This window comes from Scyliorhinus torazame, chromosome 17 (assembly GCF_047496885.1).
Source record: "Scyliorhinus torazame isolate Kashiwa2021f chromosome 17, sScyTor2.1, whole genome shotgun sequence".
Taxonomy (NCBI): domain Eukaryota; kingdom Metazoa; phylum Chordata; class Chondrichthyes; order Carcharhiniformes; family Scyliorhinidae; genus Scyliorhinus; species Scyliorhinus torazame.
Genome location: NC_092723.1, coordinates 90,457,251 through 90,483,645, shown reverse-complemented (window position 1 = coordinate 90,483,645; position 26,395 = coordinate 90,457,251). Strand labels below are relative to the sequence as shown.

The 26,395-nt window shown below is 48.7% G+C and overlaps 1 protein-coding gene across 12 annotated transcripts in view; it reads right to left on the bottom strand.

The window, feature by feature from the left end:
• Nucleotides 1-26,395, bottom strand: part of LOC140393996 (voltage-dependent L-type calcium channel subunit alpha-1S-like) — an 804,045-nt gene that overhangs the window by 586,294 nt on the left and 191,356 nt on the right. For all 12 annotated transcript variants that reach the window (XM_072480735.1, XM_072480727.1, XM_072480737.1 and 9 more), the window contains 4 exons: nt 22,256-22,463; nt 8,559-8,679; nt 5,166-5,280; nt 4,343-4,439 (listed from right to left, as the gene is read on the bottom strand). In XM_072480735.1, coding sequence (XP_072336836.1) covers nt 4,343-4,439; nt 5,166-5,280; nt 8,559-8,679; nt 22,256-22,463 — 541 coding nt within the window. The remainder of the gene's footprint in view (nt 1-4,342; nt 4,440-5,165; nt 5,281-8,558; nt 8,680-22,255; nt 22,464-26,395) is intronic.

Here is a 26,395-nt window from a genome sequence, read left to right as displayed (position 1 = left end):
GGGGGGAGGGATGTTATAACCTGCCTACTGACGATTGGCTGGGGACTAATGATTATCCCACAATCCTATGGGAGTATGAACTTCCCCAATGAGGGGGGCGGAGAAACTCCTACTATAAATAAGCTGGCCAGTCCAGGAACCAGGAGGAAGGAGAAGGTAGCAAGGGAAGTTACTGCTATGTATATATTGTTATAGTAAATAAACTTTATTATTTTGTATCCTTAAAACTCGTGCTGGATTCTTCGGGGCCCTTACAAAAGCTACTAATACCGTTAAAGAATATGGAAGCTCTACATGCTTCAGGTGTGGAGATGACAACACACTAGCCTCTTCCAAAGGGTCGGCCTCCGTTGCAGGATAGCTGGGATCAGCCTTTCCATCTGTACAGATGTGGTTTCTCCCGACACACCTCTCCTGTTGAGCAGGTCTTCCATGATAAAAGCACAGTTGTCATGAAACCAGGTTGGTCAAGGCAGCCTTCAGGAGAGATTTGTAGAATGTATCCGCGATAGTTTCCTAGAACAGTATGGAATGGAACCTACAGGGGAACAAACGGTCCTAGGTCCGGTCCTGTGTAATGAGACAGGATTGATTCATGATCTCATAGTTAGGGATCCTCTCGGAAGAAGCGATCACAATATGGTGGAATTTAAAATACAGATGGAGGGTGAGAAGGTAAAATCAAACACTAGTGTTTTGTGCTTAAACAAAGGAGATTACAATGGGATGAGAGAAGAACTAGCTAAGGTAGACTGGGAGCAAAGACTTTATGATGAAACAGTTGAGGAACAGTGGAGAACCTTACAAGCAATTTTTCACAGTGCTCAGCAAAGGTTTATACCAACAAAAAGGAAGGACGGTAGAAAGAGGGAAAATCGACTGTGGATATCTAAGGAAATAAAGGAGAGTATCAAATTGAAGGACAAAACATACAAAGTGGCAAAGATTAGTGGGAGACTAGAGGACTGGGAAATCTTTAGGGAGCAACAGAAAGCTACTAAAAAAGCTTTAAAGAAGAGGAAGATAGATTATGCGAGTAAACTTGCTCAGAATATAAAAAGATAGTAAAAGTTTCTACAAATATATAAAACAAAAAAAGAGTGGAAAGGTAAATATTGGTCCTTTAGAGGATGAGAAGGGAGATTTAATAATGGGAGATAAGGAAATGGCTGAGGAACTGAACAGGGTTTTTGGGTCGGTCTTCACAGTGGAAGACACAAATAACATGCCAGTGACTGATGGAAATGAGGCTATGACAGGTGAGGACCTTGAGAGGATTGTTATCACCAAGGAGGTAGTGATGGGCAAGCTAATGGGGTTAAAGGTAGACAAGTCTCCTGGCTCTGGAATGCATCCCAAAGTGCTAAAAGAGATGGCTAGGGAAATTGCAAATGCACTAGTGATAATTTACCAAAATGCACTAGACTCTGGGGTGGTCCTGGCGGATTGGAAATTAGCAAACGTGACACCACTGTTTAAAAAAGGAGGTAGGCAGAAAGCGGGTAATTATAGGCCAGTTAGCTTAACTTCGGTAGTAGGGAAGATGCTGGAATCTATCATCAAGGAAGAAATAGCGAGGCATCTGGATGGAAATTGTCCCATTGGACAGACGCAGCATGGGTTCATAAAGGGCAGGTCGTGCCGAACTAATTTAGTGGAATTTTTTGAGAACATTAACAGTGCGGTAGATAACGGGGAGCCAATGGATGTGGTATATCTGGATTTCCAAAAAGCTTTTGACGAGGTGCCACACAAGTTTGCTGCATCAGATAAAGATGCATGGCATTAAGGGTAAAGTAGTAGCATGGATAGAAGATTGGTTAATTAATAGAAAGCAAAGAGTGGGGATTAATGGGTGTTTCTCTGGTTAGCAATCAGTAGCTAATGGTGTCCCCCAGGGATCAGTGTTGGGCCCACAATTGTTCACAATTTACATAGATGATTTGGAGTTGGGGACCAAGTGCGCTATGTCCAAGTTTGCAGACGACACTAAGATGAGTGGAAAAGCAAAAAGTGCAGATGATACCGGAAGACTGCAGAGGGATTTGGATAGGTTAAGTGAATGTAGCCCATTCTGGCAGATGGAATACCATGTTGACAAATGTGAGGTTATCCATTTTGGTAGGAATAACAGCAAAAGGGATTATTATTTAAATTATAAAATATTAAAACATGCTGCTGTGCAGAGAGACCTGGGTGTGCTAGTGCATGAGTCGCAAAAAGTTGGTTTACAGGTGCAACAGGTGATTAAGAAGGCAAATGGAGTTTTGTCCTTCATTGCTAGAGGGAAGGAGTTTAAGACTAGGGAGGTTATGCTGCAATTGTATAAGGTGTTAGTGAGGCCACACCTGGAGTATTGTGTTCAGTTTTTGTCTTATCTGAGAAAGGACGTACTGACGCTGGAGGGTGTGCAGAGGAGATTCACTAGGTTAATCCCAGAGCAGAAGGGGTTGTATTACGAGGAGAGATTGAGTAGACTGGGCCTGTACTCGTTGGAATTTAGAAGGATGCGGGGGGATCTTATAGAAACATATAAAATTATTTTAACTATGAGGAGCGGTTGAATAAACTCGGTTTGTTCTCACTGGAACGAAGGAGGTTGAGGGGCGACCTGATAGAGGTCTACAAAATTATGAGGGGCATAGACAGAGTGGATAGTCAGAGGCTTTACCCCGGGGTAGAGGGGTCAATTACTAGGGGGCATAGGTTTAAGGTGAGAGGGGCAAGGTTTAGAGTAGATGTACGAGGCAAGTTTTTTATGCAGAGGGTAGTGGGTGCCTGGAACTCGCTACCGGAGGAGGTGGTGGAAGCAGGGACGATAGTGACATTTAAGGGGCATCTTGACAAATACATGAATAGGATGGGAAGAGAGGGATACGGACCCAGGAAGTGTAGAAGATTGTAGTTTAGTTGGGCAGCATGGTCAGCACGGGCTTGGATGGCCGAAGGGCCTGTTCCTGTGCTGTACATTTCTTTGTTCTTTGTATGAAGGGAATAGATAGGATAGATGCGGGCAGGTTGGGGTTTCCACTGGTGGGTGAAAGCAGAACTAGGGGGCATTGCCTCAAAATAAGGGGAAGTAGATTTAGGACTGAGCTTAGGAGGAACTTCTTCTCCAAAGGGTTGTGAATCTATGGGATTCCTTGCCCAGTGAAGCAGTTGAGGCTACTTCATTAAATGTTTTTAAGATGGGGCTGGTTTAGCACAGTGGGTTAAATAGCTGGCTTTTAAAGCAGACCAAGGCCAGCAGCACGGGTTCAATTCCCGTACCAGCCTCCCCGAACAGGCGGGAATGTGGCGACTAGGGGCGCTTCACAGTAACTTCATTTGAAGCCTACTTGTGACAATAAGCGATTTTCATGGGGCAGCACGGTAGCATTGTGGATAGCACAATTGCTTCACAGCTCCAGGGTCCCAGGTTCGATTCCGGCTTGGGTCACTGTCTGTGCGGAGTCTGCACATCCTCCCCGTGTGTGCGTGGGTTTCTCCGGGTCTCCGGTTTCCTCCCACAGTCCAAAGATGTGCAGGTTAGGTGGATTGGCCATGATAAATTGCCCATAGTGTCCAAAACTGCCCTTAGTGTTGGGTGGGGTTACTGGGTTATGGGGATAGGGTGGAGGTGTTGACCTTGGGTAGGGTGCTCTTTCCAAGAGCCGGTGCAGACTCGATGGGCCGAATAGCCTCCTTCTGCACTGTAAGTTCTATGATAAAGATAGATAGTTTTTTGAAGAATAAAGGGATTATGGTGTTCGGGCCAGAAAGTGGAGCTGAGTCCACAAAAGATCAGCCATGATCTCATTGAATGGCGGAGCAGGCTCGAGGGGCCAGATGGCCTACTCCTGCTCCTTGTTCTTATGTACACAAGAATTATTCCAAGGTTAAAGAATTGCAGCTCTGAGGATAGATTGGAGAGGTTGGGTCTGTTTTCTTTGCAGAAAAGGAGACTGAGAGGAAACTTGATGAAGGTATTCAAGATCCTGAATGAGAAAATGTTCCCACTCAAAAGAGCATCAAGAACTAGAGAACACAGATTTAAAATAATGCGCAAAAGTGATGTGAGGAAAAGCTTTTCACCCAGAGGGTTGTTGGAGTCTGGAATGAACTTCCTGAGAGGGTGGTGAAGGCAGGTTCGATCGAGATATTCAAAAGGGAATTGGATTCTTATCTGAAAATAAATAATGCGCAAAGTTACGAGGATAAGGCAGGGGAGTGGGATTAGGTGGAACGTTCTTTCTACAAGCCAGTGCAGACTCACTGGGCCGAATGGCCTCCTTCAGCACTGTAAAGATTCTGTGACACAAAGGTAGTGATTGTTTAACTCAAAAAGCAAGTTAACTCTGACCTTGGCAGTGGTGGGAATGCCTTCAGCCTTCAACTTCGCCAGCTCAAGTTTCTTCAACAGTAGCTTCTCTTCCTCTGATCGGCCTGGGTTGGCAGCCCTGAATAATCAAAGTAGAATTCAGGATTGAACAGCAATTCAAAGCACTGGATGCACATCCAATACAGCTGCAGAGCCGGTCCTCAGTGACCAAACCGGAGGCCAGGGCTGGTCCTCAGTGACTGAGTCTGAGGCCTGGGTTGGTCCTCAGTGACCGAGCCTGAGGCCTGGGCTGGTCCTCAGTGACCGAGCCTAAGGCCTGGGCAGGTTCTCAGTGACCAAGCCTGAGGGTCTATGATTTGAGCTGTTATCTTTGTTTCTCTTTTGATAGATGCTGACAGAACTACTGAGTTTTTCCAACGTCCTCTGTTCCTGAGCTTAAGGTTTGGGCTGGTTCTCAATGATCGAGCCTGAGGCCTGGGCTGGTTCTCAGTGACCAAACTACATGGACTGGTTCTCAGTGACTCAGCCTGTGCCAGTTCTCAGGAACCGAGCCTGGACCTGCTCTCAGTTATTGAGCGTGTGGCTTGGCTCGTTACATTTTTCAAGGAGTTACACATTCTGAAATTAAATCATTTGCTGTGAATAAAATCTTGGGTGAGGGTTGTGATCTGAATTGTTCAAATGTGAAACTCATGTTGAATGAGCTGTAGCTGTTCCATGTTCAATTGCAGCATTGAACCGGCCAGTGTATCCCAGAGCTCCCTAATCTGGTGATGGCAAATTTTCCTCACGCTTTCCTCTGCCATCTCCCTTACCCATCGCTCTCCTTCTCTCTCACACTCACCTCTCCAACCTTCTCCTCTTCTTCTCCTCTGCTGCTTCTCTCTGTGCGGATGTCAGACTTTCTGCCTCTGCTAGATTGTCAACTGCGATGGCCAAGAAAACATTCAACAGAATATCTGGAAAAACTAAGCTCAGGATCCAAATGTATAGAAAAAATACACCAAATATCCAAACTCCACCTTACAAATGGGCCAAGATGCACTTTCACAGAACACAAAAGCTAATGTAAGAATTGTATAGCAGCCGCACGGCTGAAGCTTGCTCTCAAATTGTCTCTGCCTCGGAGCCTCTCTCACCATGGGGTGATTCCACTCTTGAAGTCCCGATCGGTCGCCCAGACCAGGTTTACAGAGTTAACACATCATTAAAGTCTTGTCAAGATGATTGGGGGGATAGCTTGTCCTCTTGAAGAGACCCAAGAAACGATGGAAAAGTGTCTATCATGTCAATACTGTTGGAATTTCATGATGCCAAACGTTATAAATCGTCCTTCCTTCTCGATTTGTGAGTAGTCTTTTTCGGCCTTTCAGAACTGTTGACCATCCCATGGGGCAACGCCGCACCAATATTAAATGGAGTGGTGTTGCAGTCAATATCAGTTCTTCAGGTGGTTAAAAGTATACTAACAGGTTTGAGGAATGCAGCAATTGCTTCACTCTACTGAAAGCTTCCTCTTGGGCCTTCCAAGACCAAAATGGTGTTTCTTTAACAGTGGCACAGTGGTTAGCACTGCTGCATCTCAGCTCCAGGGCCTCGGGTGACTGTCTGTGTGAAATTGGCAATTTCTCCCCGTGTCTGCGTGGGTTTCCTCCGGGTGCTCCGGTTTCCTCCCACAGTCCAAAGATATGCAGGTTAGGTAGATTGGCCATGCTAAATTGCCCTTTCGTGTAAAAAAAGGTTATGTGGGGTTACTGGGTTACGGAGATAAGGTGGAGGAGTGGGCCTAGGTAGGGTGCTCTTTCCAAGGGCCAGTGCAGACTCGATGGGCCGAATGGCCTCCTTCTGCACTGTAAAAAGAAATATCATGAATATGCAAGGGGGCCAACACCAGGGATAAGTTTGATTTAAAAAAAATGTCCATAGTAGTTTACCATCCCCAGAAACAATTTAAATTCAGTTGTGTTTGTGGGGCAGGCGCCTCCTTTATCACCTTGACCTTGTGTACCACGGGGTGTAATCCTTGTGCGTCTCCACGGTGTCCCAGATAGGTCACCTCAGTGGCTTGGCAGTGGCACCTCTTTCTTGAGGCATATTCTAGCCTCCTGAAATCTCTTTCTTAAAATAAATTTAGAGTACCCAATCAATTTTATCCAATTAAGGGGCAATTTAGCGTGGCCAATCCACCTAGCATGCCATCTTTGGGTTGTGGGGGCGAGACCCACGCAAACACGGGGAGAATGTGCAAACTCCACACGGACAGTGACCCAGAGCCGGGATCGAACCTGGGACCTCGGCGCCGTGAGGCAGCAGGGCTAATCCTGAAATCTCTTTAACATCTCTTCTAAGTTTGTTGGGTGCTCAGTCTCTGTCGATTCAGTTAAAAGGACATGGTCAAGGTAGACTAGCCCTGTAGCAAACTCTCCATTACCCTTTGGAATATTGCACATGCTGAAGTCATGCCAAAATGCAGGTCTGTATACTGTGTTTATTGTGACATACCCCCGGAAAGCATCCTCTAATTCGAGTTATTGGTACCGGTGACTCATATCCAGCTTTGTGCAAGATTGACCCCTTGCCAGCTTTGCATACTTCAATTCTTGGGATAATAATAATATTTATTGTCACAAGTAGGCTTATATTAACACTGCAATGAAGTTACTGTGAAAAGCCTCTAGTCACCACATTAGATATTATCCAGCTTGGTGGCCTGATCAATCGCTTATAATCGCTGTAAATGTGGATGGTCTTGTCTGGTTTCAATACGATGACTATAGGTGCTGGTCATTTTGAGAACTGAACTGCTGGTAAATGCCTTGTTATTCCAACCTGTTTGACTCAGTATCCACTTTCTCTCGCAAGGCATAAGGTTGCCCTGAAGAATAAGGGAGTCACCTCCCGATCCACATAAATCTTAGCTTGTAGCCCTAATTCATCACAGAAGATGAATTGTCAGCTCAGGAAGTCCCTCTTTCCACACTTGAAAAATCTCGGCCCAATTCTACTTGATTTCTTTAAGCCAATCGTGACAGTGAAGGCTTGGTCCTTCACCCATCGCTATTATCACTGGAAGCTGGGTAGACTGTTGTCCATCGTTTACAGATACCTTTTATTTCTATTATTTCTATTGTTTCTCCCGTATAAGTCTTCAACTTGGCAGAAGTTTTCTTCAAGTTCAATGGTTGGACTCCCTCTCTTCGGGAGAAAATGTATGCTCGCCCATCACAGTGGCTGATGCCCCTGTATCCACTTCCAACTTAAAGGGCTTCCCATTTACCCAGAGCGGTACAGTAATAGGGTCTATTTTGCCTGTTATTAGATTAATCAGAGTGAATATCAGAATCACTGGTGCTACGCTCTTCCACATTGTAAATTGTAACATCTTGGTTAATCGTTTACTCAGTGATCTTGACTTAGCTCTGCACTACTTTATCAAATATCCTCTTTAGTGACAATAACAACACTCAGCCTCCTTAAACTGACGATTCAGGAGTGTGGCATTCTGGTGCGTACCTTTTTTTTAAGACTGATTAAACAGGATATTCGCAGGTGTCGAGCCAAAGGCAATGTCAGTATAATTTATGCTCTGTAATGACTTCGACGAAGCTTTTGAGATTGGCCAATTGGAATGCGAGTTCCCTGATTAGTGGGTCAATCAGGGAACCTCTTCTTTGTATATAACAGGGAGTGTTGGATCCTCTGCACTCCCAGTGTAGACAGCAAGATGAATGCAGCTGGTTGTACTGCTGTTGGTTTTGTTAATAAAAGGGATTCTGGTGAAGGGACTTCTGCCTCTGTGGACTTAGTACATGCTCGTTGCCAGATGTAAAGATGCACTTTCACAGACTTCATTAGTGAACACAGAAGGTATTTATTAATAAGAATTGAACAGCAGCCGCATGGCTGCAGCTCGCTCCCAAAATGTCTCTGCCTCGGAGCCTCTCTCACCATGGGGTGATTCCACATTGTCCTGATTGGTCACCCAGGTCATGTGATCTTTACTCTGCTGTGTTGCCCTTAAAGGGACAATCACCGCCTATACAAACACCTGTTACTCATTAGGGGCGTGACTGAGACTCGGCCTACAGCCTCTCCCTGTAAACAGAGAAAACAGGAGCTGAAATCACCTCATCCAACACAAAAACCCCCATCCCTACCAATTCCACTACGCCTGTGCCCCCCCCCCCCCCAACCCTGCTTGCAGTCTGACTGTGAGATCACTCATATGAAAGGATACAGTTTCCACAGACAAACAGGATGATGAAGTAAATACAGACCAACACACCAGGAAAGGAAGGTCCTCCGTAGGCCATGATACCATCATTCATGACAGAATTCCAGTCCTCACCAGTCAATATCTGCACCAAAGACAGCACGTTACAGTTGGTTCCCCAGCACATAGGTTCATCGTCAACCATCACAGCCCTCACAAACTACCTCAGGATTATTTCCTTACCAAGCCAGCAACCCTATGGTAATGTCCAAGCAAAGAGAGCCAGGCTCCCAAGGCGAACGTCTGAACTAACACCACCAGCTCTGAATACTTCCAACTACAGAGAGGAACAAGACAAATTTAACCTGGGCAAAAGTGAGGTATTCCCAGTGAACCCAAATGGAGGAGAGGCAGAGCTGAATTTAAAATGTTTAAAATGGCCCAGAACATATTGGATTGGATTTGTTTATTGTCACGTGTACCAAGGTACAATGACAAGTATTTTTCTGCGAGCAGCTCAACAGATCATTAAGTACATGAAAAGAAAACAGAATAAAAGAAAATACATAATAGGGCAACATAAGGTACACAATATAACTACATAGACACCGACATCGGGTGAAGCATACAGGGGTGTAGTGTTAATCAGGTCAGTCCATAAGAGGGTTGTAGCACCGTCAATATGACGCGAGGCAGGTTGAGGTAATGTCAATTGAAGGCTTTATTAAGCAGAACTTTATCCCCAGCAGCGTGGTTACAGAATGCAACTGCTGAGGGAAATGGAGGGAAAAACTGGGTTCTTATACCGGCATTTCTGGGTGGAGTTCAGTAGGTGGCATATCCTATCAGGACCTGGCATCCCTCCACCAATAGCCTGTCGACACGTGGTGTACCGTATTACCCCTAATACATACCACCACAAGGGTCGTTTAGGAGTCTGGTAACAGCGGGGAAGAAGCTGTTTTTGAGTCTGTTTGTGTGTGTTCTCAGACTTTTATATCTTCTGCCCGATGGAAGAAGTTGGAAGAGTGAGTAAGCCGGGTGGGAGGGGTCTTTGATTATGCTGCCCACTTTCCCCAGGCAGCGGGAACTGTAGATGGAGTCAATGGATGTGAGGCAGGTTTGTGTGATCGACTGGGCTGTGTTAACGACTCTCTGAAGTTTCTTGCAGTCTTGGGCCGAGCAGTTGCCATACCAGGCTGTGATGCAGCCGGATAGGATGCTTTCTATGGTGCATCTGTAAAAGTGGTAAAAGTTAATGTGGACATGCCAAATTTCCTTAGTTTACTGAGGAAGTGTAGGCGCTGTTGTGTTTTCTTGGTGGTAGCGTTGATGTGGGTGGACCAGGACAGGTTTTTGGTGATGTGTACCCCTAAGAATCGGTTACCTGGGGATCCAGATAGCCAGAGACTGGACACAGATCCACAAGTGGTACCTGACCAGCCTGGTGGAGGAAGTAAAAAAGGACCTACAGAGGTGGGGCTCACTCCCACTCTCCCTGGCGGGGAGAGTGCAGACGATGAAGATGAACGTACTGCCAAGGTTCCTCTTCCTGTTTAGACCCATGCCGATCTTCATCCCCAAGGCCTTTTTCCAAAATGAAGACAGTCTAATCATGCCATTTGTGTGGGGGTTAAGAACCCGAAAATTCCCAAACCGACACTGCAAAGAAGGAAAATCAAAGGGGGCTTGGCTTTACCGAACCTACAATAATACCACTGGGCAGCAACAGCAGAAAGAGTGAGGGGTGGGTACACGGACCCAGCACAGAGTGGGTACAGATGGAGGAGACTTCCTGTAAAGGAAAGACCCTCCGGGCCTTGGCTACAGCAGCACTCCAATCCCCCTCAACAAGATACACAACAAGCCCAATGGTAGCGGCCATGCTGAGAACACAGGCCCAATTGAGTCAACACTTTGGGCTAACTAAGATGTCCCCCATGGGCCCCATCTGCGGAAATCATAAATTCCCCCCCAGCCATCCTTCAAAAGATGGAGGCGGGTCGGGGGCAGACTGACGGTCAGGGACTTTTACGTAGGGCACAGACTGGCAACACTGGGCGAACTGACGAGGAAGTGGAAATTAACAAAAGGACAGGAAATGAGACACGTCCAAATAAAGCACTTCCTATGCAAAGAGACAGTAGGGTACCCTGAGCCCCCAGAAACCACACTACTACAGGACCTGATAGGCACAAGCAGCAAGGAGAGGGTCCTATGTGGGAAAATATACGGACAGTTACTGGACAGAGCTCGGACACCACTGGACGAGACCAGACAAAAATGGGAGGACGAGCTGGGGACAGAGGTAGGGTGGGGACTCTGGAGCGAAGCACTGAGCAGGGCTAACTCCACCTCCTCCTGCACAAGGCTCAGCCTAATGCAGCTCAAAGTGGAGCACAGAGCACACCTGACCAGAACCCGAATGAGCAGATTCTTCCTGGAGGTGGAGGACAAATGTGAACGGTGTCATAGGGGCCCGGCCAACCACACGCACATGTTCTGGGCATGCCCCAAACTTGCTGGGTTCTGGACAGCCTTCTCCGAGGCAATGACCAAGGTTGTGGGGATGAGGGTGAAGCCAAGCCCAATTGTGCCAATCTTCGGGGTATCGGAGCAGCCAGAAGAGGGCCGATGCCCTTTCTTTCACTTCCCTAATCACACGCCAGAGAATCCTGCTCAGCTGGTGATCAGCAGCACCACTCACAGCTGCAGACTTGCTCGTTGACCTTTCGGAATTTCTCCACCTGGAGAAGATTAAGCCTGCCATCCGAGGGTTGGAGGAAGGCTTCCTAGATACATGGGGGCAGTTCGGCGGCCTGTTCCAAAACCTGTTCGAGGCCAGCTACGAGGAGTAAGTTAAGAATACGGGAAAGAAAGGAAGAAAAAGAGGGAAGACAGGGGGAAAAAAACAAGATAGATGAGGAGCCAAAGGACTGCGCAACCCGGGGAGAGGGGGGCGGGGGTGGCGGCAAAATGTCTGTAGGGTCAATTAAAGGAAGGACAGGATAAACCTTTCTGTACAATAAAGTAAATTAACGTGGTTCAGAAAAATGTGATGATGTACATATATACAATTGTTTATAAATATGAAAATGCAAATAAAAAGATTTCAAAAAAAGCATGATGTGGAGATGCCGGTGTTGGACTTGAGTGAGCACAGTAAGAAGTCTTACAACATCAGGTTAAAGTCCAACAGGTTTGTTTCAAATCACTAGCTTTCGAAGCACTGCTCCTTCCTCAGGTGAATGAAGAGGTAGGTTCCAGAAACATATATATAGACAAAGTCAAAGATGCAAGACAATACTTGCGTGCATTTGCAGGTAATTAAGTCTTTACAGATCCAGAGAGAGGGGTAATTCCAGATTAAAGAGGTGTGAATTCTCTCAAGCCAGGGCAGTTGGTAGGATTTCGCAAGCCCAGGCCAGATGGTGGGGGGCGAATGAAATGCATCATGAATCCAAGGCCCCGGTTGAGGCTGTACTCATGTGTGCGGAACTGGTTTCTGCTCGGCGATTCTGCGTTGTCAAAAAAACCAGATGGTGATGGATGAGGGGTGTTTTTCTGACTGGAAGCCTGTGTCCAGTGGGGTTCCACATGGATTAGTGTTGGGGCCCTTGCTCTTTGTTGTTAATATAAACAATTTAGATATGAATGTAGGAGTGTTGATCAGTAAGTTTGCAGATGATACAAAAATTGGTGGGATGGTAATTATTGAGGAGGATAGTCTTTGATTACAGGAGGATATAGGCGGGCTGGTCAAATGGGCTGATCAGTGGTAAATTAAATTGAATCTGGATAAATGTGAGGTGATGCACTTGGGAAGGACAAACAAGGCAAGGGAATACATGATGAATGGTAGGACCTTGGGAAACACCTAGGATCTTGGTGTGCATGTACACCTGTTCCTTAAGGCAGCAGAGCAGGTGAATACAGTGGTTAAGAAGGCATATGGTATACTTGCTTTTATTAGACGAGGCACAGAGTTTAAGAGCAGGGAGGTGATGCTGGAACTAGAAGGGCTGCTTTAGCACAGGGCTAAATCGCTGGCTTTGAAAGCAGACCAAGGCAAGCCAGCAGCACGGTTCAATTCCCATACCAGCCTCCCCGAACAGGCGCTGGAATGTGGTGACTAGGGGCTTTTCACAGTAACTTCATTTGAAGACTACTTGCGACAATAAGCGATTTTCATTTCATTTCATTTCAACTGTTTAAAATGTTGGTTGGGCCAAGCTAGGATATTGATCGCAGTTGTGGGATCCACATTGCAGAGGGATGTGATCACTCTGGAGAGGCTGCAGAGGATATTTAGCAAGACGTTGCTTGGGCTGGAAAGTGTTAGTTATGAATAGAGATTGGATAGACTGGGGTTGTTTTCTTTGGAGCAGAAGAGACTGATGGGGGACATGATTGAGATGTATAAAATTATGAGGAAGATAGAGTAGACAGGAAGAAACATTTCCTATTGGTGGAGGGGTCAATGACCAGAGGCATACATTTCAGGTAAGGGGCAGGAGATTTAGAGGGGATGGGAGGTTGGTGGAATACCCAGAGGTTGGTGGAATTTTGGAATCTGAATTCGCCGAACCCCGACATAATTTCTGTCTGATTCCATCTTCAAAGAAGGAAACAAAGTCCCCTTTCGAGCACATTTAGCCGCATGTTTCCTGGTACTCGCAGTGCCAAGAACTACTCAACGCGACTCGCTTTGAATAAGGAGCCTAAACATAGCCCGTTTTTTACAATGGGAGCTCCGCTCGCTGGAACTCCCATTTGTAGCGAGAGATCAGACGCCATTTTTAAATGGCGTCTTGATCTCCGAGGCGCCGCAAAGAATTCCCTCTAGCCCGAACGCAACATGGGAGGGTTCCCCAGCCAGCCCCCCACACCTATGGCGGGCAACCCTGGCCCTATCGCGCACATGCAAAAAAAGTCAGCTTGGCGCATTGGCAGTGCCAACCTGGCACCTTGGGAGTGTCAAACTGGCACTGCTGGTGCACCTGTATACTCTACCCAAAGGGCATTCAGCTGGGGGGCCTCCAATCCGCTTGGAGACTCCCATGAGTGCCGTTCCGTCTGGTCCCCGTTTGTGGAGACCAGTACCAAACATCGCCTGCACGTGGTGTGCCTGGGCAGTTGGCGCGGGGGAATCCAGGACCTCTACACCTGGAGGGCTCGGGTACAGGATTGGTGGTAGCCCGCATTGCAGAAGAAAGTGCCAGAAGTGTCATATTTCTCGGGTGCAGCACTTTCTAATGTTGTACACTTCTGTCCCCAACTGCCCCCAGCCGGCGATGTTGCACCCCACTTTCCCCACCCCGCCGAAACCGTCCCCCCACCTCTTCCCCCCCTCCCCCCACCCCCTTCCTCCCCATGCCCTCTCAGTGATCCTCAACCTGCTTAACCTTCCGAGCTCTACTGCTGTGTCTAGGTGTGTCCACAGGATGCACATCAGAGGTGGAGCCAGCCTGCTGCCTATCGTATCACGTGGCCTTCGATGCCCTGGCGGTCTTCTGGAGACGAGAGGGCCTCGGCCTACTTGCCGGCAGCACATGCCCGCGGTGCCAATCAGTTCCGGTTGCTGACTCCGAGATACGCTGTTGTCAGGGGGTTGGAAGTCGGGGGAGCTAGCGACCGCTGTCGTCACTCCATAGGGTGGCTCCTCCGGTCGGTGCCCATGGGGCCCTGGAGGTCGCCTCAGGATTGAAGGACAGCTGGATCAAGCCCGGGCTGCCCCTCCGTCTTCTGGCTCTGCCAGCATTGGCGGCTCCCCAATATCTGAAGCACGGTGCCAACGCACTCAGCAATGCTCCTCAGTAACTGGAACATGCTCTTGAGCACCCCGGCAATGCCCACCTGCAACTGGGACACCACCCCCACTGACCGGGACATGATCTGGAGTGCCTCAGCAATGTCCACCTGAGACTGGGACATGCTCCACAGCACATCATCAAGATCCACCTGGGGCTGGGACATGTCCCCAGCAACTGGGATCTGCTGTTGAGGCACTCAGCCATGACCTTCACAGACTGAGCAACGCCTTGGACATCTCCACTCATGCTGCTGACATTGTGCACCAGGCTCTCCACTGCGGTCGCAACCCTAGCAGTGTTGGCCTCAGTGCCACACATTGCTGGCACTATCTCCTGCACCCATAGCCTCTGGGACTCCTCCAATCGTCTATGGACTGGCTGGAGTGTCGCTGACATTCTCCTCTGAATATCACGGCTGCATCCTATCGACTACATGAGCTCCGGGTAAACCTGGTCCAGAGGATCAGCATCGCGGGGAGGGGGGGACCGTCACTGTCATATGGAGGTCCTGCAGGAGAATGATCATGTGGTCAGTGAGAGGGATGGATCAGGTATGGCAATAACAACACAGGTGTGACAGGTCATCCGGGTGGCGGCCGGTGGATCCTCGCCTCTGCGACATACGCCAACTTCTACATCGGTGACCGATCTGTCCTTGGCCACCCCCGCAACCTCCAGGGCCCGTTCATCATAGGAGGTGAGGGGCTGGAATCTCCGTTTGGGAGACTAAGTGCTGACACCGGCGTGGGAATAGGGGTGTTTTACGACAAGAAAAACGGTGCAACAGGTGCACCGATTCAGCGACTCTGAATGGGCTAGCACCATCACCACGTGAAACGCAACCGGTTCCATGCTAAACTGCGCAGGATTTGGCGGGTCAGTGATTCCCGCACATGAGGCTCACATGCCCCCAGGCGCATTTAAACATCCCCACACACACCGTCCCAGTCAACAAGGTGGCTGGAAAGAGAGCAGCGCCACGGTTCAGGGACGGTGAGCTGGAGACCCTCCTGGACGCCGTGGAGGAGAGGCAGATGATCCTGTACCCTGGCCCAGGAGGAAGGCGCCACGTGCCGCCGTTCGCCGTGCCTGGGCGCAGGTGGCAGAGGCAGTCAGCGCCGTGGCAACGTTGTCCGGACTGGCATGCAGTGCAGGAAGAAACTGCACGACCTCCTGAGGGCGGCTGGGGTGAGTAGGCAGCGCTGTGCACCTGGCACCAACCCCCCCCATACACCTGTAACACGCCGCCCCCTCCCTCCCGGGGACAACCGAAACCTCACCCTGCCTCACATGCCAGCACCCATGCCAGCTGCAATGGCCGGGTACCCTGGCTACTTATGCCATCATCAACCCAACCCCTGGTTTGCATGCGTCGGAATGTCCAACAGTTGTTGTTTGTGTTTGCCCCCCCCGCCCCCCCCCCCCCCCCCCCGCCCCCCACCCCCCCAGGAGAAGACTGCACACAAACGCCGGGTGCGGGACAAGATTGGAAGGGGCCCACCAGACCTGGGGCCCCTCACCATGCCCCAGCAGAGGGCACTGGACGTGGTCTGCGGCCCGGAGGAAAGTGAGGTCACCGAGGTGGAGGTCGGCGGCAGGCAAGCAAGTGAGACCCCGCTTAGATGCAGATCCCCATGACACATGTGTGGACTCCTCAACACACACCCCCCCTCACCTCTCACCCCCCTACACCCCACTCACCCCATGCACTCCCACCCCCTTCAACCCACCCCCCCACTTCCCTCACCCTCACCACCCTCACCCCCCCCCCGACCCGCTGTCTCACCATGCATGTTGTCTTTTACGGGATCCTTAAGGGGGAGGGGGAGCAGCCCCAAGTCGTGGGCCACATAGGCACCAACGACATAGATCGGAAAAGGGATAGGGACGTAAGGCAGGAATTCAGGGAGCTAGGGGGGAATCTTAAAGCTAGAACAAACAGAGTTATTATCACTGGGTTGTTACCCGTGCCACATGCTAGCGAGATGAGGAATAGGGAGAGAGAGCAATTGAACACGTGGCAGCAACCTCCCTCCTAGTCGGCGAACCAACTCGCGATGAGGGCGTTCTGTGTGCGCTGACCCTGCCGATGGCGTTGTGCGGCCTCCTGTGAATGCATGGGCCCCATGTCCCTCTCATCGTCCCCCTCCCCCGCATCCTCCACGTCGGACGAGGCCTGCCCCTTGCTCCTCATCCTCCTCCTCCAGCACATCGCTCCTCTGCTGGGTTATATTGTGGAGGATGCAGCAGGCCACCACGATGCGGGAGACGCTCTCAGCCTCGTACTGGAGGGCCCCCCTCCAGGCACCTGAAGCGCATCTTTAGGATGACGAGGCACTGCTCGACCACACGCATGGTCGCTGTAAGGGCGTCATTGTATTGGATCTACGCATCGGTCAGTGGCCTCCAGATAGGCGTCACCTGCCACGACCGCAGCGGTAACCCGTCGCCCAGGAGCCAACCCCGCAGCCAGAGAGTGGGGTTACCCCTCAGATGGGATATACCCAAGGATTCTTTGGGAGGCTTTGATCTTTGGGTCCTCGCTGTCCACGGGGATAGTGCCAGAGGACTGGAGAGTGGCGAATGTTGTTCCTCTGTTCAAGAAAGTGAATAGGAATGACCCTGGTAATTATAGGCCAGTTAGTCTTACTTCGGTGGTCGGGAAGATAATGGAAAAGGTCCTGAAGGATAGGATTTATGACCATTTGGAAAGATGCAGCTTAATCCGGGATAGTCAACACGGATTTGTGAAGGGTAGGTCTTGCCTCACAAATTTGATTGAATTCTTTGAGGCGGTAACTAAGTGTGTAGATGAAGGTAGAGCAGTTGGTGTCGTATACATGGATTTTAGTAAGGCGTTTGATAGGGTTCCCCATGGTCGGCTCATGAAGAAAGTAAGGAGGTGTGGGATAGAGGGAAATTTGGCCAATTGGATAAGTAACTGGCTATCACATAGAAGACAGAGGGTGGTGGCGGATGGAAAATTTTCAGACTGGAGACCAGTTACCAGCGGTGTACCACAGGGATCAGTGCTGGGTCCTCTGCTATTTGTGATTTTTATCAATGACTTGGAGGAGTGGGCTGAAGGGTGGGTCAGTAAATTTGCTGATGACACCAAGATTGGTGGAGTAGTGGATGAGGTGGAGGCTGTTGTAGGCTGCAAAGTGACATTGACCGAAAAATGGCAGATGGAGTTTAACCCTGATAAGTTATTGGCAAATAGGGTTAAGGAAAATCCCAAGGCTTTTTACACATACTTAAAAAGCAAGTGGGTAGCCAGGGAAAGGACTAGCCCACTGAAGGATAGGCAAGGGAATCTGTGTGGAGTCAGAGGAAATGGGTGAGGTACTAAATGAATACTTTACATCAGTATTCACCAAAGAGAAGAAATTGGTAGATGTTGAGTCTGGAGAAGGGTGTGTAGATAGCCTGGGTCACATTGAGATCCAAAAAGATGAGGTGTTGGGTGTCTTAAAAAATATTAAGGTAGATAAGTCCCCAGGGCCTGATGGGATCTACCCCAGAATACTGAAGGAGGCTGGAGAGGAAATTGCTGAGGCCTTGACAGAAATCGTTGGATCCTCACTGTCTTCAGGTGATGTCCCGGAGGACTGGAGAATAGCCAATGTTGTTCCTCTGTTTAAGAAGGATAGCAAGGATAATCCAGGGAACTACAGGCCGGTGAGCCTTACTTCAGTGGTAGGGAAATTACTGGAGAGAATTCTTCGAGACAGGATCTACTCCCATTTGGAAGCAAATGGACGTATTAGTGAGAGGCAGCATGGTTTTGTGAAGGGGAGGTCTTGTCTCATTAACTTGATAGAGTTTTTCGAGGAGGTCACTAAGATGATTGATGCAGGTAGGGCAGTGGATGTTGTCTTTCTAGACTTCAGTAAGGCCTTTGACAAGGTCCCTCATGGTAGACTAATACAAAAGGTGAAGTCACACGGGATCGGGGGGAGCTGGCAAGGTGGATACAGAACTGGCTAGGTCATAGAAGGCAGAGAGTAGCAATGGAAGGATGCTTTTCTAATTGGAGGGCTGTGACCAGTGGTGTTCCACAGGGATCAGTGCTGGGACCTTTGCTCTTTGTAGTATATACAAATGATTTGGAGGAAAATGTAACTGGTCTGATTAGTAAGTTTGCAGACGACACAAAGGTTGGTGGAATTGCGGATAGCGATGAGGACTGTCAGAGGATACAGCAGGATTTAGATTGTTTGGAGACTTGGGCGGAGAGATGGCAGATTGAGTTTAATCCGGACAAATGTGAGGTAATGCATTTTGGAAGGTCTAATGCAGGTAGGGAATATACAGTGAATGGTAGAACCCTCAAGAGTATTGAAAGTTAAAGAGATCTAGGAGTACAGGTCCACAGGTCACTGAAAGGGGCAACACAGGTGTAGAAGGTAGTCAAGAAGGCATACGGCATGCTTGCCTTCATTGGCCGGGGCATTGAGTGTAAGAATTGGCAAGTCATGTTGCAGTTATATAGAACCTTAGTTAGGCCACACTTGGGAGTACAGTGTTCAATTCTGGTCGCCACACTACCAGAAGGATGTGGAGGCTTTAGAGAGGGTGCAGAAGAGATTTACCAGAATGTTGCCTGGTATGGAAGGCATTAGCTATGAGGAGCAGTTGAATAAACTCGGTTTGTGTTCACTGGAACGAAGGAGATTGAGAGGCGACCTGATAGAGGTCTACAAAATTATGAGGGGCATAGACAGAGTGGATAGCTTTTCCCCGGGGTAGAGGGGTCAATTACTAGGGGGCATAGGTTTAAGGTGAGAGGGGCAAGGTTTAGAGTAGATGTACGAGGCATGTTTTTTACACAGAGGGTAGTGGGTGCCTGGAACTCGCTTCCGGAGGAGGTGGTGGAAGCAGGGACAATAGTGACATTTAAGGGGCATCTTGACAAATACATGAATAGGATGGGAATAGAGGGATACGGACCCAGGAAGTGTAGAAGATTGTAGTTTAGTCGGGCAGCATGGTCGGCACGGGCTTGGAGGGCCGAAGGGCCTGTTCCTGTGCTTTACATTTCTTTGTTCTTTGTTCTTTGTGATTCATTTTGGGAGAAAAAATTTGAATGCGGATTACAGGGTCAACGGCAGGGTTCTGAGGAATGTGGAGGAACAGAGAAATCTTGGGGTTCATGTCCACAGATCTCTGAAGGTTGCCACTCAAGTGGATAGAGTCGTGAAGAAGGCTTATCGTGTGTTAGCGTTTATTAACAGGGGGCTTGAGTTTAAGAGCCGCAGGGTTATGCTGCAACTATACATGACCCTGGCGAGGCCACATTTGGAGTATTGTGTGCAGTTCTGGTCACCTCATTATAGGAAGGATGTGGAAGCATTGGAAAGGGTGCGAAGGAGATTTACCAGGATGCTGCCTGGTTTGCAGGATAGGCCTTCTGAGGAAAGGTTGAGGGAGCTAGGGCTTTCCTCTTTGGAGCGGAGGAGGATGAGAGGCGACGTAACAGAAGTTAATAAGATAATGTGGGGGATAGATAGAGTGGACGTTCAGAAACTATTTCCTCGGGTCGATGTAGCTGTTACAAGGGGGCATAACTATAAGATTCAGGGTGGGAGATATAGGAGGGATGTCCGAGGTAGGTTCTTTTCTCAGAGAGTGGTGAGGGTGTGGAATGGTCTGCCTGCTGTGATAGTGGAGTCGGACACTTTAGGAACTTTCAAGCGGTTATTGGATAGGCACATGGAGCACACCAGAATGACAGAGAGTGGGATAGCTTGATCTTGGTTTCGGACAATGCTCGGCACAACATCGAGGGCCGAAGGGCCTGTTCTCTACTGTACTGTTCTATGTTAAACATGTCGAAGATCACCGAGTGTGCCAAGGTGAATAGGTCGTGCACGCTGCCCGGGTATCGGGCACAGACGTGCATGATGCGCAGCTGTTGATCGCAGACCAGCTGTATGTTCATGGAGTGAAACCCCTTCTGTTAGTGTATGTAGGGTGCCCGTGCCCGCTGGGTGACATGCATTCCGTCGATCACCCCCTGGACCGGGGCATCCCAGCAACGGCAGTGATCCCCCCCGGCCGGGAATCCTGGTGGGCGTATGTACTGGTCCCCGTGTGCATTTCGGGCATCCGTGTCGGCACGGATGCAGCTGTGCACCGAGGCCTGCGAGATCCCGGACAGGTCCCCACTCAGCGACTGTAACGATCCCATCGCATAAAAGTTCAGGGCAACCGTCACCCTGACTGGCAGATGTGTCTCACAGTCCCTCTGCTCATCCGCAGTCTCCGTCTGCATGCCCGGTCCAGCAGGTCCTCGAATGACATGCGGTTCCGGTACACTAAAGGCCCCGCCCCCATGTCCGCACCCCACCCACCCCCGCACCCCTGCCCCGTCGGTATCCGACCCTGTCGGTGTTTCCCGGTCCTGGCACCCGTCCCTGCTGCCAGGGGTACGGTCGGCTGGCACTGCTCTCACTGGGGGCTGCCTTGGGTGTGGCCCTGGGTGGTCCCCCGGTGGGGTGGCTGCCGGTTGGGTGGGGTGCTCGGGGCCGTTGGGGGGGGGGGGGGTACATTTACCCAGTCCCATGGGGGGCACACCAGCTGCTCGGCCCGCTCTACTCCTCCCCCTCCCCTGGCCCTGCCAGGGGCCCCCTCACCACAGCTAGACAGCAGCTGCAGTCACTCCACACCATTTCCTACCTCCTCTCTCTCGCTCAGCAGCCAGAATGCCATGTTCATGACTTTTATAGCCATAAGTGGGTGGCACTGTTGGACATGGATGGGCTGGGGCACGGTACTGTGCTGGGCAGGGGCGGTGCCAGGCACATGGTTGGGGGGGCACAGTTGGCGGGTGGGACATGTGCCAGGGGGCTGGTGACAACTCACCAGTGCAGCCCATTGGAGGTCGTTGATCTTGTTACGGCACTGGGTGGAAGTCCTCCTGGTGAAGATCCCCAAGCTAAGGGCCGCTGCTACTTCCTGCCAGGTGACACTGGCTGCCCCGTGGCTGACCCTCAAGCCCCTCGGGGGAACAGGGCATCCCGTCTGGTCTCGGCCACGTCCAATATTCTGGTCAGGTCCCTGAATAATGGGGCTGGTCTCCTCGGTGGCATGGCTGCGAGCTGTGTGGGGTTTGCTCTTCAGGTTCCATTTAAGTGCTGCTCCCCCTTGTTAGCAGGGAGCAGGCAGGTGCGGTCCCGGCGAATCAGTTGGCAGGACCATCATTTGCAGCGTGAAGCCCGTGTGGCCTCTTTAAGCAGACCAATTAATGTTCTATAGTGGTGACGGCCTTGCCGGGTCAGAATGCTCACGGCAGTTCATTACCACACTTAGAAACCTTTCTATTAAATCGTGCCGATAGAGTCATAGAGGTTTACAGCATGAAAACAGGCCATTCGGCCAACTTGTCCATGCCGCCCAGTTATTATCATGTTGTCAAGTTGCGTATAATTCCCAGTTCACATTTTATCCTGTATGGTTCACTCTATATGGATCACTTTTCTGTTTTATTTCTTGTTCTTGCCCCATGTGGTGTAAATACCAATCAAATGTAAATAACCAATAAAAATACTGTTTAAAAAAAACTCTGTTTCTAACTCCATTAATCTGTCGCATCTGCTGAGAATTTCCAGCATTTTCTGTTTTTATTTGAATCTATTTTGCTGGTGACTGAGGGAAAAATAACAGCTAGGACAGTGTTTTGGGATCTTCTATGTCCACCTAAGTGGACAGATAAGACCTCACTTTAATGTTTCATCGAAGATGTAGCTCGAACAATGCAGCGCTCCCTCAGTATGGCAATGTCAACCTGCACTAAGGCTCAACTCTCTGGATTAGGTCTTTCACCATGACCTTCTCCATGAATAACCACCCAAACATGCATTTATAGACAGCAATGGAGAAGGATTCATGCAACCAAATACTCACCTGAAACACACTCAGCAATGCCTGAGGAAAGTTATCAAACGTGCTCCTTCGCACAACCATGTCATCAAAGTTGTACTTGCCACCAAACAGCTGCATCCCCAACAATGAGAAGATGATGATGAAGAGGAATAGGAGAAGGAGTAAGGATGCAATGGAACGGACAGAGTTCAATAGGGAGGCAACCAGGTTACTCAAGGAGGTCCAGTACCTGAGCAAAACCAAAGGAGAGAAGGAGATTAAGGATTAAGAATTATGGGCCAAAGCACATCTATGAACAATAACTACTCTGAACACAGAGGGAAAAGGAGAACTTAAAGGTGAACCAAAGATAACACAACACACCGCCAACAAGAGTATACAATGTAGCCACTTAAAATGGCCAACTCCCAATTCAAAATGGCGAACGGCAAAGGCTGATGGAAAAGTCAGCCAACAGGACAAAAACGAGCAGCTGCAGGTTGGCTGTGTATTTACCTCGAGAAAGGCCAGACAAGATCGATACCAGCAACCATCAGCATAACAAAACACCAGCCATCTGCATACTAATGAGCAATCCCCGGGAACAATAAGCAACATTTAGACACACTAAGCAAAACCAGACTCTTCGGCGCCAGCAGAAGCCTACACAAAAGGAGGTGAACGACCACCTCAAGACCGCCCATCGATCAGGGTACCGCTCCAGCATTGGAGAAAATCTAACCAAGTGATTGGGACAAAGTCCAATCACTTGGAACCAGGTACAAGGTCCGCCCCGAAAGGCGGGAAGCCCCTGGGGACTATAAGGCTTGAGCCCCAAGTTCAAGGCGCTCTCTTCCAGCTCTCTTCACTCTTCAGCAGCCGATCGAACCTGTAAGTCTTACTTCAACGCTCGCTACGAGATAGGCACATCTAGCTATCAATCTGTACCAACTTCGAATCCCGCAGGCTCAGAACTCGAATGAAAGGCCATTTATTTCCCTGACCTGGTGGGTCAGTTCCAAGTTAAGGAGAGGCCTGTTAGTTGTAGAAGTAGCTTAGACGTAGAATTTGTGCACGAGTAGTGATTACTGTGTATAATAAATGTGCGTTGATTTAAATCTTACTAATCGGTGTATTGGACTATTGATCATTACTCGGACTTGAACCACGTGGCGGTATCATAAAGATACCTGGCGACTCAAGAGCAAAGGTGATAAAACAGAGCAATTAAACTAAGGCAAAGTTAGCAACACACCGCCAAAAGAGTATGCAACACAATGCCAACAAGAGTATATAACACACCGCCTACAAGAGTACATAGAACATTACAGCGCAGTACAGGCCCTTCGGCCCTCGATGTTGCGCCGGCCTGTGAAACCACTCTAAAGCCCATCTACACTATTCCCTTATCGTCCATATGTCTATCCAATGACCATTTGAATGCCCTTAGCGTTGGCGAGTCCACTACTGTTGCAGGCAGGGCATTCCACGCCCTTACTACTCTCTGAGTAAAGAATCTACCTCCGACATTTGTCTTATATCTATCTCCCCTCAATTTAAAGCGATGTCCCCTCGTGCAAGACATCACCATCCGAGGAAAAAGGTTCTCACTGTCCACCCTATCCAATCCTCTGATCATCTTGTATGCCTCAATTAAGTCACCTCTTAACCTTCTTCTCTCTAACGAAAACAGCCTCATGTCCCTCAGCCTTTCCTCATAAGATCTTCCCTCCATACCAGGCAACATTCTGGTAAATCTCCTCTGCACCCTTTCCAATACTTCCACATCCTTCCTATAATGCGGCGACCAGAATTGCACGCAATACTCCAAATGCGGCCGCACCAGAGTTTTGTACAACTGCAACATGACCTCATGGCTCCGAAACTCAATCCCTCTACCAATAAAAGCTATTCTTAATAACCCTCTAAACCTGAGTGGCAACTTTCAGGGATCTATGTACATGGACACCGAGATCTCTCTGCTCATCCACACTGCCAAGAATCTTACCATTAGCCCTGTACTCTGTCTTCCTGTTATTCCTTCCAAAATGAATACCCTCACACTTTTCTGCATTAAACTCCATTTGCCACCTCTCAGCCCAGCGCTGCAGCTTATCTATGTCCCTCTGTAACTTGTAACGCACTGTCCACAATGCCTTTAGTGTCATCTGCAAATTTACTCACCCATCCTTCTACGCCCTCCTCCAGGTCATTTATGAAAATGACAAACAACAGTGGCCCCAAAACAGATCCTTGTGGCACACCACTAGTCACTGGACTCCAGTCTGAACACTTCCCATCAACCACCACCCTTTGTCTTCTTCCAGCTAGCCAATTTCTGATCCAAACTGCTGAATCTCCCTGAATCCCATATTTCCATATTTTCTGCAGTAGCCTACCGTGGGGAACCTTATCAAACGCTTTACTGAAATCCATATACACCACATCAACTGCTTTACCCTCATCCACCTGTTTGGTCACCTTCTCAAAGAACTCAATAAGGTTCAACTCAATAATGGTAGGTCTACCATTCACAAAACCGTGTTGACTATCTCTAATCAAATTATTTCTTTCCAGATGATTATACACCCTATCTCTTATAAACCTTTCCAAGACTTTGCCCACAACAGAAGTAAGGCTCACTGGTCTATAGTTACCGGGGTTGACTCTACTCTCCTTCTTGAACAAGGGGACAACATTTGCTATCCTCCAGTCTTCTGGCACTATTCCTGTAGACAAAGATGACTTAAAGATCAAAGCCAAAGGCTCAGCAATCTCCTCCCTAGCTTCCCAGAGAATACTAGGATAAATCCCATCTGGCCCAGGTGACTTATCTATTTTCACACTTTCCAGAATTGTTAACACCTCCTCTTTATGAACCTCAAGCCCTTCTAGTCTAGTAGCCTGAATCTCAGTATTCTCCTCGACAACATTGTCTTTTTCCTGTGTGAATACTGATGAAAAATATTCATTTAGCACCTCTCCTATCTCTTCGGACTCCAAGCACAACTTCCCACTATTGTCCTTGACTGGCCCTACTCTTACCCTAGTCATTCTTTTATTCCTGACATATCTATAGAAAGCTTTAGGGTTATCCTTGATCCTACCTGCCAAAGAATTCTCATGTCCCCTCCTGGCTCTTGTTAGCTCTCTCTTTAGGACCTTCCTAGCTAACTTGTAACTCTCGAGCGCCCTAACTGAACCTTCATGTCTCATCTTTACATAAGCCTCCTTCTTCCTCTTGACAAGTGTTTCGACTGCTTTAGTAAACCACGGTTCCCTTGCTCGACCACTTCCTCCCTGCCTGACAGGTACATACTTATCAAGGACACGCAGTAGCTGTTCCTTGAACAAGCTCCACATTTCCATTGTGCCCACCCCCTGCAGTTTTCCTCTCCATCCGATGCATCCTAAGTCTTGCCTCATCGCATCATAATTGCCTTTCCCCCAGATATAACTCTTGCCCTGCGGTATATACCTATCCCTTTCCATCACTAAAGTAAACGTAATCGAATTGTGGTCACTATCACCAAAGTGCTCACCTACCTCCAAATCTAACACCTGTCCTGGTTCATTACCCAGTACCAAATGCAATACGGCCTCGCCTCTCGTTGGCCTATTTACATACTGTGTCAGGAAACCCTCCTGCACACATTGGACAAAAACGGACCCATCTAAAGTACTCGAACTATAGCGTTTCCAGTCAATATTTGTAAAGTTAAAGTCCCCCATAACAACTACCCTGTTGCTTTCGCTCCTATCCAGAAGTATACAACAAAACGCCAACAAGAGTATACAACACACCAGCTACAAGAGTATCCAATGTACCACCAAAGAGTTTACAATGCACCACTAACAATACACTATACAATACGCCATCAACAAGAGTATACAACACATCGTCAACAATAATACACAATACACTGCCAAATTCCCGGCTCAAAGAGTGGTGTGGGAAGAAGGGGTTTCAATTCATGAGGTACTGGCGCCAATATCCAAAATGTGGAGATTTTAATTTGGGATGGACTCCACTTGAACTGGCCTGGGATCACTGCCCTGCTGAACTGTGCAACTGAGCTTTATTGATTGATTGATTGATTTGACTTGATTTATTGTGACATGTACCGAAGTACGGTGAAAAGTATTTTGCTGCGGCCAAGGGAACGTACACAGTACGTACAT